The following is a 12,626-nucleotide window of genomic DNA, read 5'->3' on the forward strand; positions in this document are numbered from 1 at the left end:
AAGTAGTGTATTTACTTCTTGCCCCACTGTAATCCCAAGAAGTGATTTATTTTATTCATTGGGAGGCACATATTGGAGGAGGGAACATGGTACTCTAAAATTTGAGAACATCTCCCAAATTAATTTCAGGAAGTCTTGAAACTATAAGACTCTGCATATTATCCGCATAGGACTAGCACTCTGGACTGGGAATTTTACAAGGAACTGCCAATACAGGTAGTCCCTATTTACCAGCTACTAACTTAGCAACTGTTTGAAATTATGATTACTACTGAGAAAGGAGACTTGCAACTGGTCCTCAGAGTTGTGGACACTGCAGCATTACCGCAGTCGTGATCAGGATTTGAGCACTTAGCAACTGCTGGACATTTATGACAGTTCCAACATCCCACAGTCAGTCAGCTTTTGACAAGTAAATCAATGGAGAAACTGGTAGGAAGTTGCAAGTTGTGGTCACACAATGTCGTATTTAATGGTGATTCAGTTAACAACTGCAACTAGAATTGAAGTGGCATTCTAAAACAAGCACGTTCAGGTGACATTTTACTTCATGATCTCATTGCTTGATGGAGTTGCCAGTCCCAACTGCCATCATAGATGTGTAGTATGTTCACGTGTTTGAAAATGCCTTTTATGGAGACAATGACAAAGTGCCAATAAGTGGTATATTAATACATGATTTTGGGATGAAGGAATTCTAAATTTGATGCAATAAGTAAGCTAACAAAGCTTCTCTTGTTCAGAAATTTATCAAAATGAAATATGTAGATTTTAATATTGTGAATTAATATAGCACTTATGGCAGCTGTGTCCAGCTTGATGTCATCCAGATGTGTATCATGTTTCTAAAATTACTCAGTTATAATGGTTACCAGATAAATTCCTAAGTGATTATGGGAATTAATTGAGCACATCTGATGAACCTGAGGAACTAACTGGGCTATAAGTCAGGGAGTAAATTCCAGAAAATAGTAGGCTTCATTCTTGAGTCTATTGACATGGTTGCACAGTTAAATCAGGATTATTGTACATTTAGGTATATAATCTTATTTATTTATTTATTTATTTATTTATTTATTTGTTTGTTTGTTTGTTTGTTTGTTTGTTTATTATTGGGACTTATATGCCGCCCTATCTCCCGAAGGACTCAGGGCGGCTAACAACAATAACATACAATAATACAGAAGTTAAAAGAAAATTAAATTAATGCCCCCTGTAGAATAAATTAAAATTAAAATAAGTTAAAATTACAGTTAAAAATTAAAAACATAATTAAAATCCCTGTCAGTCCAAGACAGCCAGATGGAAAAGGAGTGTTTTGAGGCTGCGGCGAAAGGACTGGAGATCTGGGGCCATCCGAAGCTCGGGGGGAGCTGGTTCCATAGGGCTGGCGCTCCCACAGAGAAGTGAAACACTTTTTTTTGTAATGCACCTGTTCACCTTGCTAATACTAATCAAGGGGAAATGGTCAAATATGGCAGCATAAGACCTATCCTTCATAAATAATTTATGTGAGTCAGATCATTCAGTTCATGAAATATTTCTAATGTTTCCAGCAAAATTAATCTAGAAATTAATGTCAGCAAATCTAGAATATCTATTTCTTTGATATGTGTAATTTTCATTAACAATTCAGCAGGTAAAACAGATTATGTAGAGTACACTGGTGAGATTTTTGATTAAATTTGAGTTTGCTTCTCTTGAAAAGACATTATATTAAAGCCTTGGTGGAGCAGTGGGCTAATGCCTCCTTAAGTAACATCAGCTGCCTGCAATTATTGCAGGTTCGCATCCCACCAGGCTCAAGGTTGACTCAGCCTTCCATCCTTCCGAGGTAGGTAAAATGAGGACCCAGATTGTTGGGGGCAATAAGCTGAATTTGTAATTATGCCGCTTGGGGGGGGCGAAAGCCCTAATAAGCAGGCATATACATAGAATGAAGGCTATTGCTAAGCACATTTGATTTGTGCTTAGATTGTAAGCCGCCCTGAGTCTTCGGAGAAGGGCGGGATATAAATGGGATTAAAATAAAAAATAAAATAAATACCAGGGCTGTCAACTTGCCTGCCCATGGGCTGGATGCATCAGGCCGAAATCGCGCCCACCCCAGCTCCGGCAATAGGGAAAAAGTTGCAATACGTCGTGGCACGTCACATGACATGGCAAGTTTGACACCCCTGTATTATATAGTCAATTTTCCCCACAACAATTAGAGCTAGTTTTCTCAGTCTGGTCCTCTCCAGATGCATTGAGCTTCAGTGAATCTAATTGTCAGCCAGTAAGATTTATTTTCTAGATTTTATATACCACTCCAGTCCAAACCAAATCTGAACAGTAGCTAGGTTAAATTATAATGTAAGTAAGAACATAATAATGCACAATTTTCTGGCATAACAACATCAGGAGCCATGCAGTCATCTCAGCTATTCTCAAGGCTATCCAGAAGAGCCAGGATTTTATTGTTTTCTGGATGAGATATTCCATAGGATAGGAACTCCTACCATGAAGGTTACCCTAAACATTTCTGATAAGATTTCTTAGGGGTTGGGTTCTCACCTACTGGATCTCACTGGATAGATAGATATATCCATATTGCATATCTGCAAGACTGTATTCTCCATACAGTCTTGCAGGTATGCAATATGGATATACCAAGTTGAACATGAGGGCTGCTGCATTCTGGAGCTTTTCTTACTCTTTTCTAAAGCTATCATAAACATTGCCAATCTATGCATCCCTACTTTTGTAAGTGTACCCAGCCTACAGTATTTAATACCAATTAATATTTTTGACATATTTAACCACTTATTCATAATTAAACCTATACCTTCACTAAACAGGATCAGGCCATTGTTAATTTTTTGGTAGCTTTCTATTTTCTCTTAGTTTTGTAAAAAGAATAATTTTTTCTCTTTCATGGTTCTTTTTGTACACACTCCTATTACATCGCAAGTATGATGCCATTATAGCTCATACACTTTCATTGTTGCCATCAAGCATGGTTTGATCAGCTGATGCTTTCAAATAATGGTTTTAGTAAGAGAAGGGTAGAATTAAGTACCTTAGTCATATTCATGCCATAGGCATTATTTTTTGCTAAGAATCTGAACATAATGAGCCATTTTCTGGCACATTTTTGCCCTTTAATTACAAGCACAAAGCCCAAATATGCTTACACTATTCTATGCAAACTAAGACCTCTAATCTAGTGAATACCTTGCAAATGAACATTCAAATGTGCTATAAAGATTAAAGTGTTGTGCTAGAATTAAAACGACCCAAGTTTAACAATTTAATGAACTGTTGAACCATGATTCAAAGTTACAGCAGTCTCAGAAAAAAGTGAGTTGTGACCTGTATTTGCATTTATGACCATTATATCACTCTTGCAGTCATATGATTGCAATTTTGGCACTTGGCAACCAGATCACAACTGGGGTCACATGATTTGGAATCTTTGTTCCCAATTAAAAAATACTCACTGGGGAAGCTGGGTTCACTTAATGACCAGATGATTTGCCTAATGACCACAGTGATTTGCTTAATACACTGTAAATGGTATCATCAAATCTTGATGACTTACAGCTACAATGACTTATGACAGAAATTCTGGTCCCAATTGTGGTTGTAAGTTGAAGACTAGCTATAGAGAATATATATGGGGGAAACTACAGGATCAATTATTTCCCACAAGCAAACAGAACATAGCATCGGAGGAATCTTATCTCACTTGAGACACTAAACCTTTCCTAGTTTGAAAATACCTCCCATTATATCTTTTTCTCTGCACAAGTATTATAAAGTACTCCAGCACCATCTGTTGATAACAGTGAAAAGTGCATGCAGATCAGACTAGATGAGCTCCTGAATAAAGTAAAAGATGGGAAGACAAATCATATTAGGGGAAAAAAATAATCACATCCATACTTGAGAAATCCATACTCTTTCATTAGAAGAACCAAGCAATATTCCTAACAATTAAGATAGGGGAGCAAGTGCTATAAGTAGGGATGAGGAAAGTTTTAAATGCCATTTTGTGTTGTGGCCACATTTTAGGAAAATGCTTATTTCTATGTCATTTTTCCTGCTAAAGGCAGTCAAGTAATTCACAGAATAACAATAACAGTACCTGCAATTTTAAAGTAGGAGTGTGGTAAAACAATAGAAAGAACTGTGTTTTGAAACTTATCTACAATAATTCTTTGCAGGTTTTATTGAAGAACTGCAGTAAGGAAAGATATATTCTTTGCCCAAAGGTGCTGATAATAATAATAATAATAATAATAATAATAATAATAATAATAATAATAATAATAATAATAATAATAATAATTTTATTTGTATACCGCCCTTCTCCCGAAGGACTCAGGGCGGTGAACAGGGCAATAAATACTAAAATACAAAGATACAAAAATTAAGAAAAGATTAAACATAATGCCCAATGCAATACAACAATAAATTACAATACATTAAAAGCAATAATAAAACCCAAACCCATCAGACCAGGCTGGCTTGTTCAAACAAATAGGTCTTTAGATCACGTCGGAAGGAGCGAAGGTCGGGCGCCATCCGGACCTCAACCGGTAAGTGGTTCCACAGATCCAGCGCACCCATAGAGAAGGCCCTCCCCCTGGGGGGGTCACCAGATGGCATTCTCTGACCGGTGGCACCCTGAGGAGGCCCTCTCTGTGGGAGCACACTGGGCGGAGGGAAGTTGTTCCCTAAGGTACTCCGGACCCATGCCATGTAGGGCTTTAAAGGTCATTACCAGCACCTTGAATCTCACCTGGAAGACAACTGGAAGCCAATGCAGCTCACGGAGCAAAGGTGTAACATGGGAGTATCGGGAGACTGATGGACTTCTATTCTTGTTCCTTAAAGAAAACTGGGACTGAACTTGCTAAGATTCTTGAAATGTTTCTGAACTGGGGATGATGGTGAAAATGAGGCTGTTATTTCAGCAATTAAGAATGAGCTATTACATCAGTGTATATTTAGTTCAAATGTATATATATAAAACAATATATAACAAAACAAGCTAAATTTTACCCAACAAATGGTTGTACATCTCAAAAGTTCTGATTAGAATACATAATGATTTTAAACCAGTTTGCTTTTGTTGATTTTTTTCATAAAGAAGTTGAAATTTCCTCAGGGTTAATAGAGTGACTTACAATATGCCACACATATTATTTAGATTGTAGGATTGTTGTGCTGCAAAAAGGGAATAAAACAGAGGAGTAGAATCAAACAAAGTCACTGTTTTCTAAGTGGAGGTTTTCCTACATATCTCTGGCTTCTCAGGATTAGTCACTGAATCAGTTTTAAAACCTAGATTCCATTATCCTAAGCATTAACTAATTAACTTTTATGGAGCTCTTGCCCCAAAGCCACTAATTAACTCCATGATATTTTTTGCCACTGATATGGAATTGCTTCTTCCTCCCCATTTTTTAAAAGAATGGATTGGGATCGATGGTTGGTGATGGGGACCATTGGAACAGCAATCGGAATTCTGGGTTTCCTGACTCACCAAATAATTGATTACCTCATCAGATTAAAATGGGGCCTGGTGGAAGACTATCTTCAGGTAAAAGAAAATTATACAATATAGCTTTTATTACAAAACTCAACTGAAATGTTCTTGTCTGATATTAGGATTATGCTACATTCGTTACCTTTCTCCCTGCTCAAGTATTGATTTCAGTTGCCTTGGGATTTTAAATTGTGGGCTGGGTGACATCAAGATAAAGTTTGCTTTATTTTGCTTAGCATATTATGTTGCCCCAACTACTATAGCCCATAAATGAAGTTTATGCTTTACATGTTTTGTAAATCCATCCAAATATGACTCACCCATCAACATGCTTAAGCAAACCATGGCTTGGTAAGATGTATAGTTCCAATCACTGCATACTTCATACTTTCTCTTCACAAGATTGCCCATTTTTATAAAAAGATCTTTGTCCCACTTTGCTTGTATAGCAATACAGTGAGGTCATTTTCCTGTTTACTTAATACTAGGTGAGTTTTTAATACTAGGTGAGGACAACTAGTGATAAATGTCAGTTTAGAATAGAACAGAATACTTTGTTGGCCACGTGTGATTAGACACAAGAAATTTGTCTCTGGTGGAAAGCTTGGTAATAGCTTGTGATTTCCAAATAAGCCACAATTAGTTATGATAGTTTGTATGTTTGCATTTGAAATCCATAAGGTGACTTGTTTGTTTCTGACTTTTGTTGTCTGCATATGCACATATGCCCATTTGAGTCAACCAGGCAGGGACAGTTTTAGAAGCAGCCATATGAATCATTGTCAAAGGTTTGCATGCAACTATATCTGGGCCATATAAATCTGGATAACACTAGATGGCAAGCAAAAGGTAATGGATGTCTGTGGAGATTCTCAGTCATCCAGGTCATAGTTAACCGTGACCTGGATGACTGAGAATCTCCATAGACAAAAGGTAATGAAGTGACACACATGTACACACACAAAATGTATTGGGAAAATAAGCTAATATGGGGGCAGAGGTTCTGTAAGGGGGGTACTAAGAAAGTTAAAATAGATATAATTATGTGGTGAAAAGAGAGTGGGAGCTTTGATCATGCATTCACCATTTTTTGACACTTTCCCCCTATCCCACAGAGTGGGTCAATGGCACCTAATATGCCTTAGAAACCTGCTAAGATGAATAGAAGAGCTTAGGCCCAATTATCCAGCTGTAGTTCTTTCTTCCCCACAGTGATTAAAACCAACCCTATGCAACATACCAGGCCCTATTTAGTAATTCTTCCCAGTTTTCTTAAAGCTTGTTCATTGAATCTAATAAAGCAAATTATGCTTTTTTTTGTCTATTTTGGGGGAAAAATATTACCTGATTGAAAAATGTCAGATAGCCTGTTGCTGCCTATATATAGTAGCATTCTTCCGTTTCAGGTTTTCTTTTGTTTATATTGAAAGTCAGATCAAAGGGAAGTGATGAATGCTTGAAGTAGAGCAGCCTATAAGAAATCTGCATAATATTGAATGTGTTGACAACAAGGACACAGTTGTCAGCAGAGGAAGCCTGATGAATAAGTAGTTCAGCACATCTGGTCTTTATTTTAACCTGGCAGAAGTTAAAAACATCACTATGAAGTTGAAAAAGCAAATGAAAGTTTTAACCAATATCTATAAGAGCAGCAGCTAGAAGAAACAAAAGGCATTTGTCTTTGTGCCATTGAATTTGGCCATAATCAAAAACATGATAGGGCTTACTTCAGCTGCAGGAAGAAGGTACTGTTTTTGTCCTACTGGTGCCCTGAGACTGAGGGCAAACATGACCAATATTTTCTTCCATTACCCCGCAAGTTTTTAACTGCCACACTTACAATTTCCATTCAAATTACCTTTCAACCATGTTGCTCTATTCACCTTGCCTCCTTATAAAATGCATCACCTCACTGAATCCAGTAGTTCAGACATGTCAAACACAAGGCCCGGGGGCCGGATCCGGCCCGCGAAGTGGTTTCATGTGGCCCGCAAAACCATCTTGGAAACAGTGAGGGAACGGCCCCCACTGCCTTGACCCTGGCCCAGAGACCCTCCTTCTGCCAGAGACCCTGAGATCTGTTGCACTCCTGCCCAGGCCCCCATAGGCACCCTTGATGCGAACAATGTAGAGCTGGCCATGCTCACCCAGTAGGCCATACGCACTCTAGCTACACCCACCCAGTAGGCCACGCCCACTCTGGCCATACCCACCCGGCCCCCTGAGGGCAAGCGCAATGCTGATGCGGCCCTCACTGAAATTGAATTTGACACCCCTGCAGTAGTTGAATGGAGTTTTCAGAGACAAGCCCCTTTGACTCTTCAATAAAGTATCAGGCTTTGCAGAATAGTCTTTTCTCAGTAGTTTATCATATCCTTGCCCAACCTGAACTACAACTCCCTTAACTCCCAATCAAAATGCTCACTGGTCATGACTGACTAGGTCCTTTAAGGAGGATGAAGTCATGGTCCTCAATGTATCCAGAATATTGCCTGACCTTGGACCTAAGCCTTCTTTTTTGTATTATTCTATCAATTTTGTATGTATTTCATCCCTAAAGTATTAGAATAGACATTCATTCTTATGTGCTTGTTTCAGTGAAATCTGCAGTATATTATCCATAACACAAGGCAGATTATGAAGATAAAATTGGATTAATACATACTTGTGATGCCTATCTCATTTCCTTTTCCATTTTATTTTCACTTCCCTGATATAGTTCTTCTGGTAGCTTTCCACACATTTTGTTGCTTGATCCAAACTTTTGAACTCTGAGATTCTAAAAGTGCAAAATAGAGCACTGTAAAAAAATAAGCATGTCTTCTTTTTGGGTAGGATAACTTTAGAAGTAATAGCTGATGTCTAAAACTACATGAACAACAAGGCATTTATTGCTGTTTACCATATTCTCTGATGCTGTACTACCTACTCTTAAAATTTGTCCTGAAAAAGCAGATTTTGAAAACACTGAGAAAGCTATACTTTCTGTGTAAGAACTGCGACATTCAGTGAATACACAAGCATTGATTTATTGCCAATAATGCAGAAGAACCTCTAAAAAAATCAGGTGTGTAGTACAAGTAAACATCTGCTTTTACGTTGATAAATGGAAACTCTGAATATAAATAGTCTGTGAAATATAGCTGAGATATAAAAGTATTGTCAATGGCATTTTAATATCTTGTCATTCTAGAACTCCAGCATAAAAAGGATGTTTAAAACAGTGCATTTCAAAAGTACATTTCAAACTGCCCAGAACTGCTGGATGTTGGATGGCCCATAAATTTAACAAACCAACAAATAAATATGCAACTCTTCTAACTCTCTTTGCTTTTAAATGTTACTCATTTCTTCTTGGATGTAAATACACCTACGTTGAGTTTTTATCATGGTCCTGTTTGGTCTCAGATTCTTTGCTTCCATCTTTTGCAGTTTAAAGTCATCACAATTCATTCTTAGTTTTCTACCACTAAACACTCAATGACAATATGGTCAATACCTTCCTTTCTTTTCTTCCTAATGTTTTTTCAGAAATGCAGGGTCAGCTTCCCCCACTTTGATTAACTGAGTATTGATCCATTGGTTGCAGTTGGAATTGATTGACCAGCATGTCAACTGAGCCTGACATTGTAGGTTTGAGAAAGAGCAACTGGTCCAAAGTTGCACAGCCATTTTTCATGTTTAAGGTGAGACTAGAAGTCACAATCTTCTGATTACTAGTCTGGTGCCTTAATCACTAAAAAAAACCTGGGTCTCAATACCTTCCTTTATTTTGTAGGGGAAAATGTCTAGGAGCATTTCAAAGCTGACTGCTGACCTCTACTGTTAATATAGGAAGTGCTGTTCTTAATTCTGGGGTCTGTCTTTGGGCCTTATATTGAATCTACTAATATTCTGGATCAAGATAGACATGGTGATTAGCAAACTTCTGATCAAAGAGAAATAAAAAAAATCATGGGTATTAGTAGAGCATCAGGAGTGCAGACAGGGATGGTCACAGGGATCAGATTACTTGCATCCAAAACACAGGATGCATGCAAAGATATCACTCAATATAAATATCAAAATATGATACACAATGTAGCAATAAAGCATCTACCAAGGAAGGGTTTTTTAGACTTGGGCTGTGAATAATTGTTAATGCTAAGAGATTGTAAAGAATGGCTTTTTTGGCACCAAAGACGTAGAGCAGATTTTAGTCCACAAGTTTTTGTGTGTGTGTGTTTTGCATTATCAGGATTCTGTTAAAACCCTGATTCTACTAGTCATATGTAAGGAAACCTGAGAAGATTATGGAAATGTTTCCAAGACTGAGGTAAATACCACTTAAATTTGTGAAGTGGTAGATTCAGGTCTATGTATCTGGTCTTCCTGAATTACCACATGTTTGCAATTTACAGTCAAAAGATCTGGCCTGAGGCTACAGCAGGAAATTTGTGGTAGCTTGCTGAACTATTTCATCTTTGAGGCATCGTTGATGGTTAGCCACAAGTGAATCTAACCTCAGTATCACGACATCTTTGCAAAAGCATGGGGGTCAATTTACTTGTGATGGGCACTCCAGACATCTTGATTTCAGCCAACCCAACACAAACAAAAGCAAAAAAAAGTTGGAAGATGGAACAATATTTTGCCAAAGATGTAAAGCAGAAAATATGTTATATGGGCTTTTGTGATGATGATTTTATAAAGTACTCACTAATGATCAATGAGATGGATGGAGATAGTCACAATTATACTCAAATCAATGCAATTTATGTCAGAATGGATACCAAAGGTCTGGTCTCAATGTAACCCAGCCTGTATCAAATCAGTTGGATATTAGTATAAAGTTGGCAGTAGAAACATTTGTTTAGTTGGAATGATAATTATAGATGTAGTTGAATTACAAGATCATTTGCAAAGTCAGGAATGCAATGATTATTATTGTAGGAACTGGACAAATTATTAAGTCAGTATCTTTTCAACATTAAAGTAAATAAACTATATATTAAACATATGCAATAATATGTATAACATTCAGAACCTACTATTTTTAGTTTAAGCTATGTAGCCAATTTAGTATGCATTTATTTAAAAATAAATGTATAAGTCTAAATACATAAATACCTAAGATGGCTTTCTGCTTGTGTGAGTGCAAATAAATCCACTGCTTCGTTATATTTTTGTTATAGGGCTAATAAGATGGCTTACTAGATGAAACAGGGACTGCTATGTGTCATTTGAGTGGAGGAGTGGAATTCTTCATATTTTATTAAATGATAAAAAATAGCAATAGACGTTGGCAAAAATGCAGTGAATGTTATACAAATAAACATATGCTTAGCCTCAACATATAAGCTGTTGACATCAGCAACTGTACCTCTGTTTTGAGGTAGCTGTTCACTATTGTCATGTGGATTTGCTTATGAACAGAAATACATCTGAAAGTGAATGATGAAAGTCAAGAGTTCAGCGCATACAGTAAACATTATGATAGATGTTCATGAGCACAATACTACTGTTTGTTGACTGAACCTTTCAAGCAGAGTCTGGTCAGTGCAGGACTACAAATTAAAAACTCTGTTATCTGATATCTCCAGCAAAAGGAAGAGTGATTGGTAATACTGTTGATATGCTTCATTATTATTGTTTTTTTCATTATTATTGTTTTTTTCTGAAGCCCTCTTTCTGAAAATTAAAACCATTCCCTGTTTTTGTATTCTGAGAAGATAAAATACAGGTTATGATTTCTTTTGTGTGGTACTTCTTAAGATACCAGAAGAATGCTTATATATTCCTTTGTATTCATATTGTTTGAGACTGAACCATCTCTTTGTACCTACAAGCCTATTTAACCACTAGAGCCAATGACAAGCCACTAATAAGGGCCTTCATGCACTATTCCTATGTTTAGTTTTCCTGTCCTTTTGTTAGTTAATGAATCTCTTAAGCAATAAGCCAATTTCCTTTCTCTATCCTTTCCTCCCTCCCTTCAGACTTCACCACATTTTAAAATTTATTTATTTATTTAATTTATAGACTGCCCATCCCACTATTGGAACAACTCTGGATAAAATGTAGTTTACACAAAAGTGAAGACTTTCTGTCTTCATATACTTCTTAATAAATCAAAGTTTTAGTTCAAGTACATGAATGTCTGTTGTTATTGATAGCTGGAGTAAAGTGTACATTCTGTGCCAAATAAAACAATATTCATTTTAAAGTAGAGCATTTTTAATGGGATGTCCTGTTACTTAATTACTCAGAATTCTTCTACTTCTGTACAGGAGCATACTCTTTAATTGGGATTCATGCCGAAATCAGATCTCCAACGTATATTTTCCTCAGGCTAAAATATACCAGTTTCCATTCCTCTGATCCATTGTGAGATTCTTTTCGTATGATAAAGACAGTAGGTAGATTACAAACAGTAGGTAGATTAGATAAATCTTAGGAGGTCATACAATGCATTAACAGAATATGTACAGCAAATTAATGTGATAAGAGTTATAACATTCCTCTATCGCTTACTGTGTATTTGTAAAATGGACAGAAAGGCAACTTTCACATGACCTGGATTTACATATTGGGAATTGGACTTGCGATGATCATTTTATCATCAGGATTAGTTGTGGTAAGTGTTAAATATCTTAACAATTTGAAACAATGTCTGAAAGATGGGAAATATTCCCTTGTAGTGAAAAAAATGACTGACAACTCACTATTTATGTTACCATACTTTAGAAAGTACATTTTAAATATAATCATTATGATGGCAATGCCCTATTTTTAAACAGCTGACTAGGGCTATTATATATGGGCTGCAAAAAATCTGCCTGATCATGAGATCAAAACAGTATCATTTTATGTGAAAACGTGATTTGGGATGTTGCTTTTTATTTATTTATTTGTTTGTTTGTTTGTTTGTTTATTTATTTATTTATTTATTTATTTATTTATTAATGGGGCTTATATCCCGCCCTATCTCCCGAAGGACTCAGGGCGGCTAACAACAATAATATACAATAAATACAGAAATTAAGATAAAATTAAAATTAAAGGCCTTTGTACAATAAATTAAAATTAAAAATTAAAATAAATTAAAAAT

At 36.4% G+C, this 12,626-nt stretch overlaps 1 protein-coding gene across 1 annotated transcript in view; it reads left to right on the forward strand.

Moving 5' to 3' along the window:
• The window catches only part of LOC310638357 (chloride channel protein C-like), a 78,282-nt gene that overhangs the window by 453 nt on the left and 65,203 nt on the right, over window positions 1-12,626 (forward strand). Inside the window, exons 2-3 of the mRNA XM_083359372.1 lie at window positions 5,461-5,590; window positions 12,072-12,152. Of these exons, the coding sequence (XP_083215498.1) occupies window positions 5,462-5,590; window positions 12,072-12,152 (210 nt within the window). The 5' untranslated portion in view covers window position 5,461. The remainder of the gene's footprint in view (window positions 1-5,460; window positions 5,591-12,071; window positions 12,153-12,626) is intronic.

This window comes from Vipera ursinii (genome assembly GCF_947247035.1).
Source record: "Vipera ursinii genome assembly, chromosome: 3".
Classification (NCBI taxonomy): domain Eukaryota; kingdom Metazoa; phylum Chordata; class Lepidosauria; order Squamata; family Viperidae; genus Vipera; species Vipera ursinii.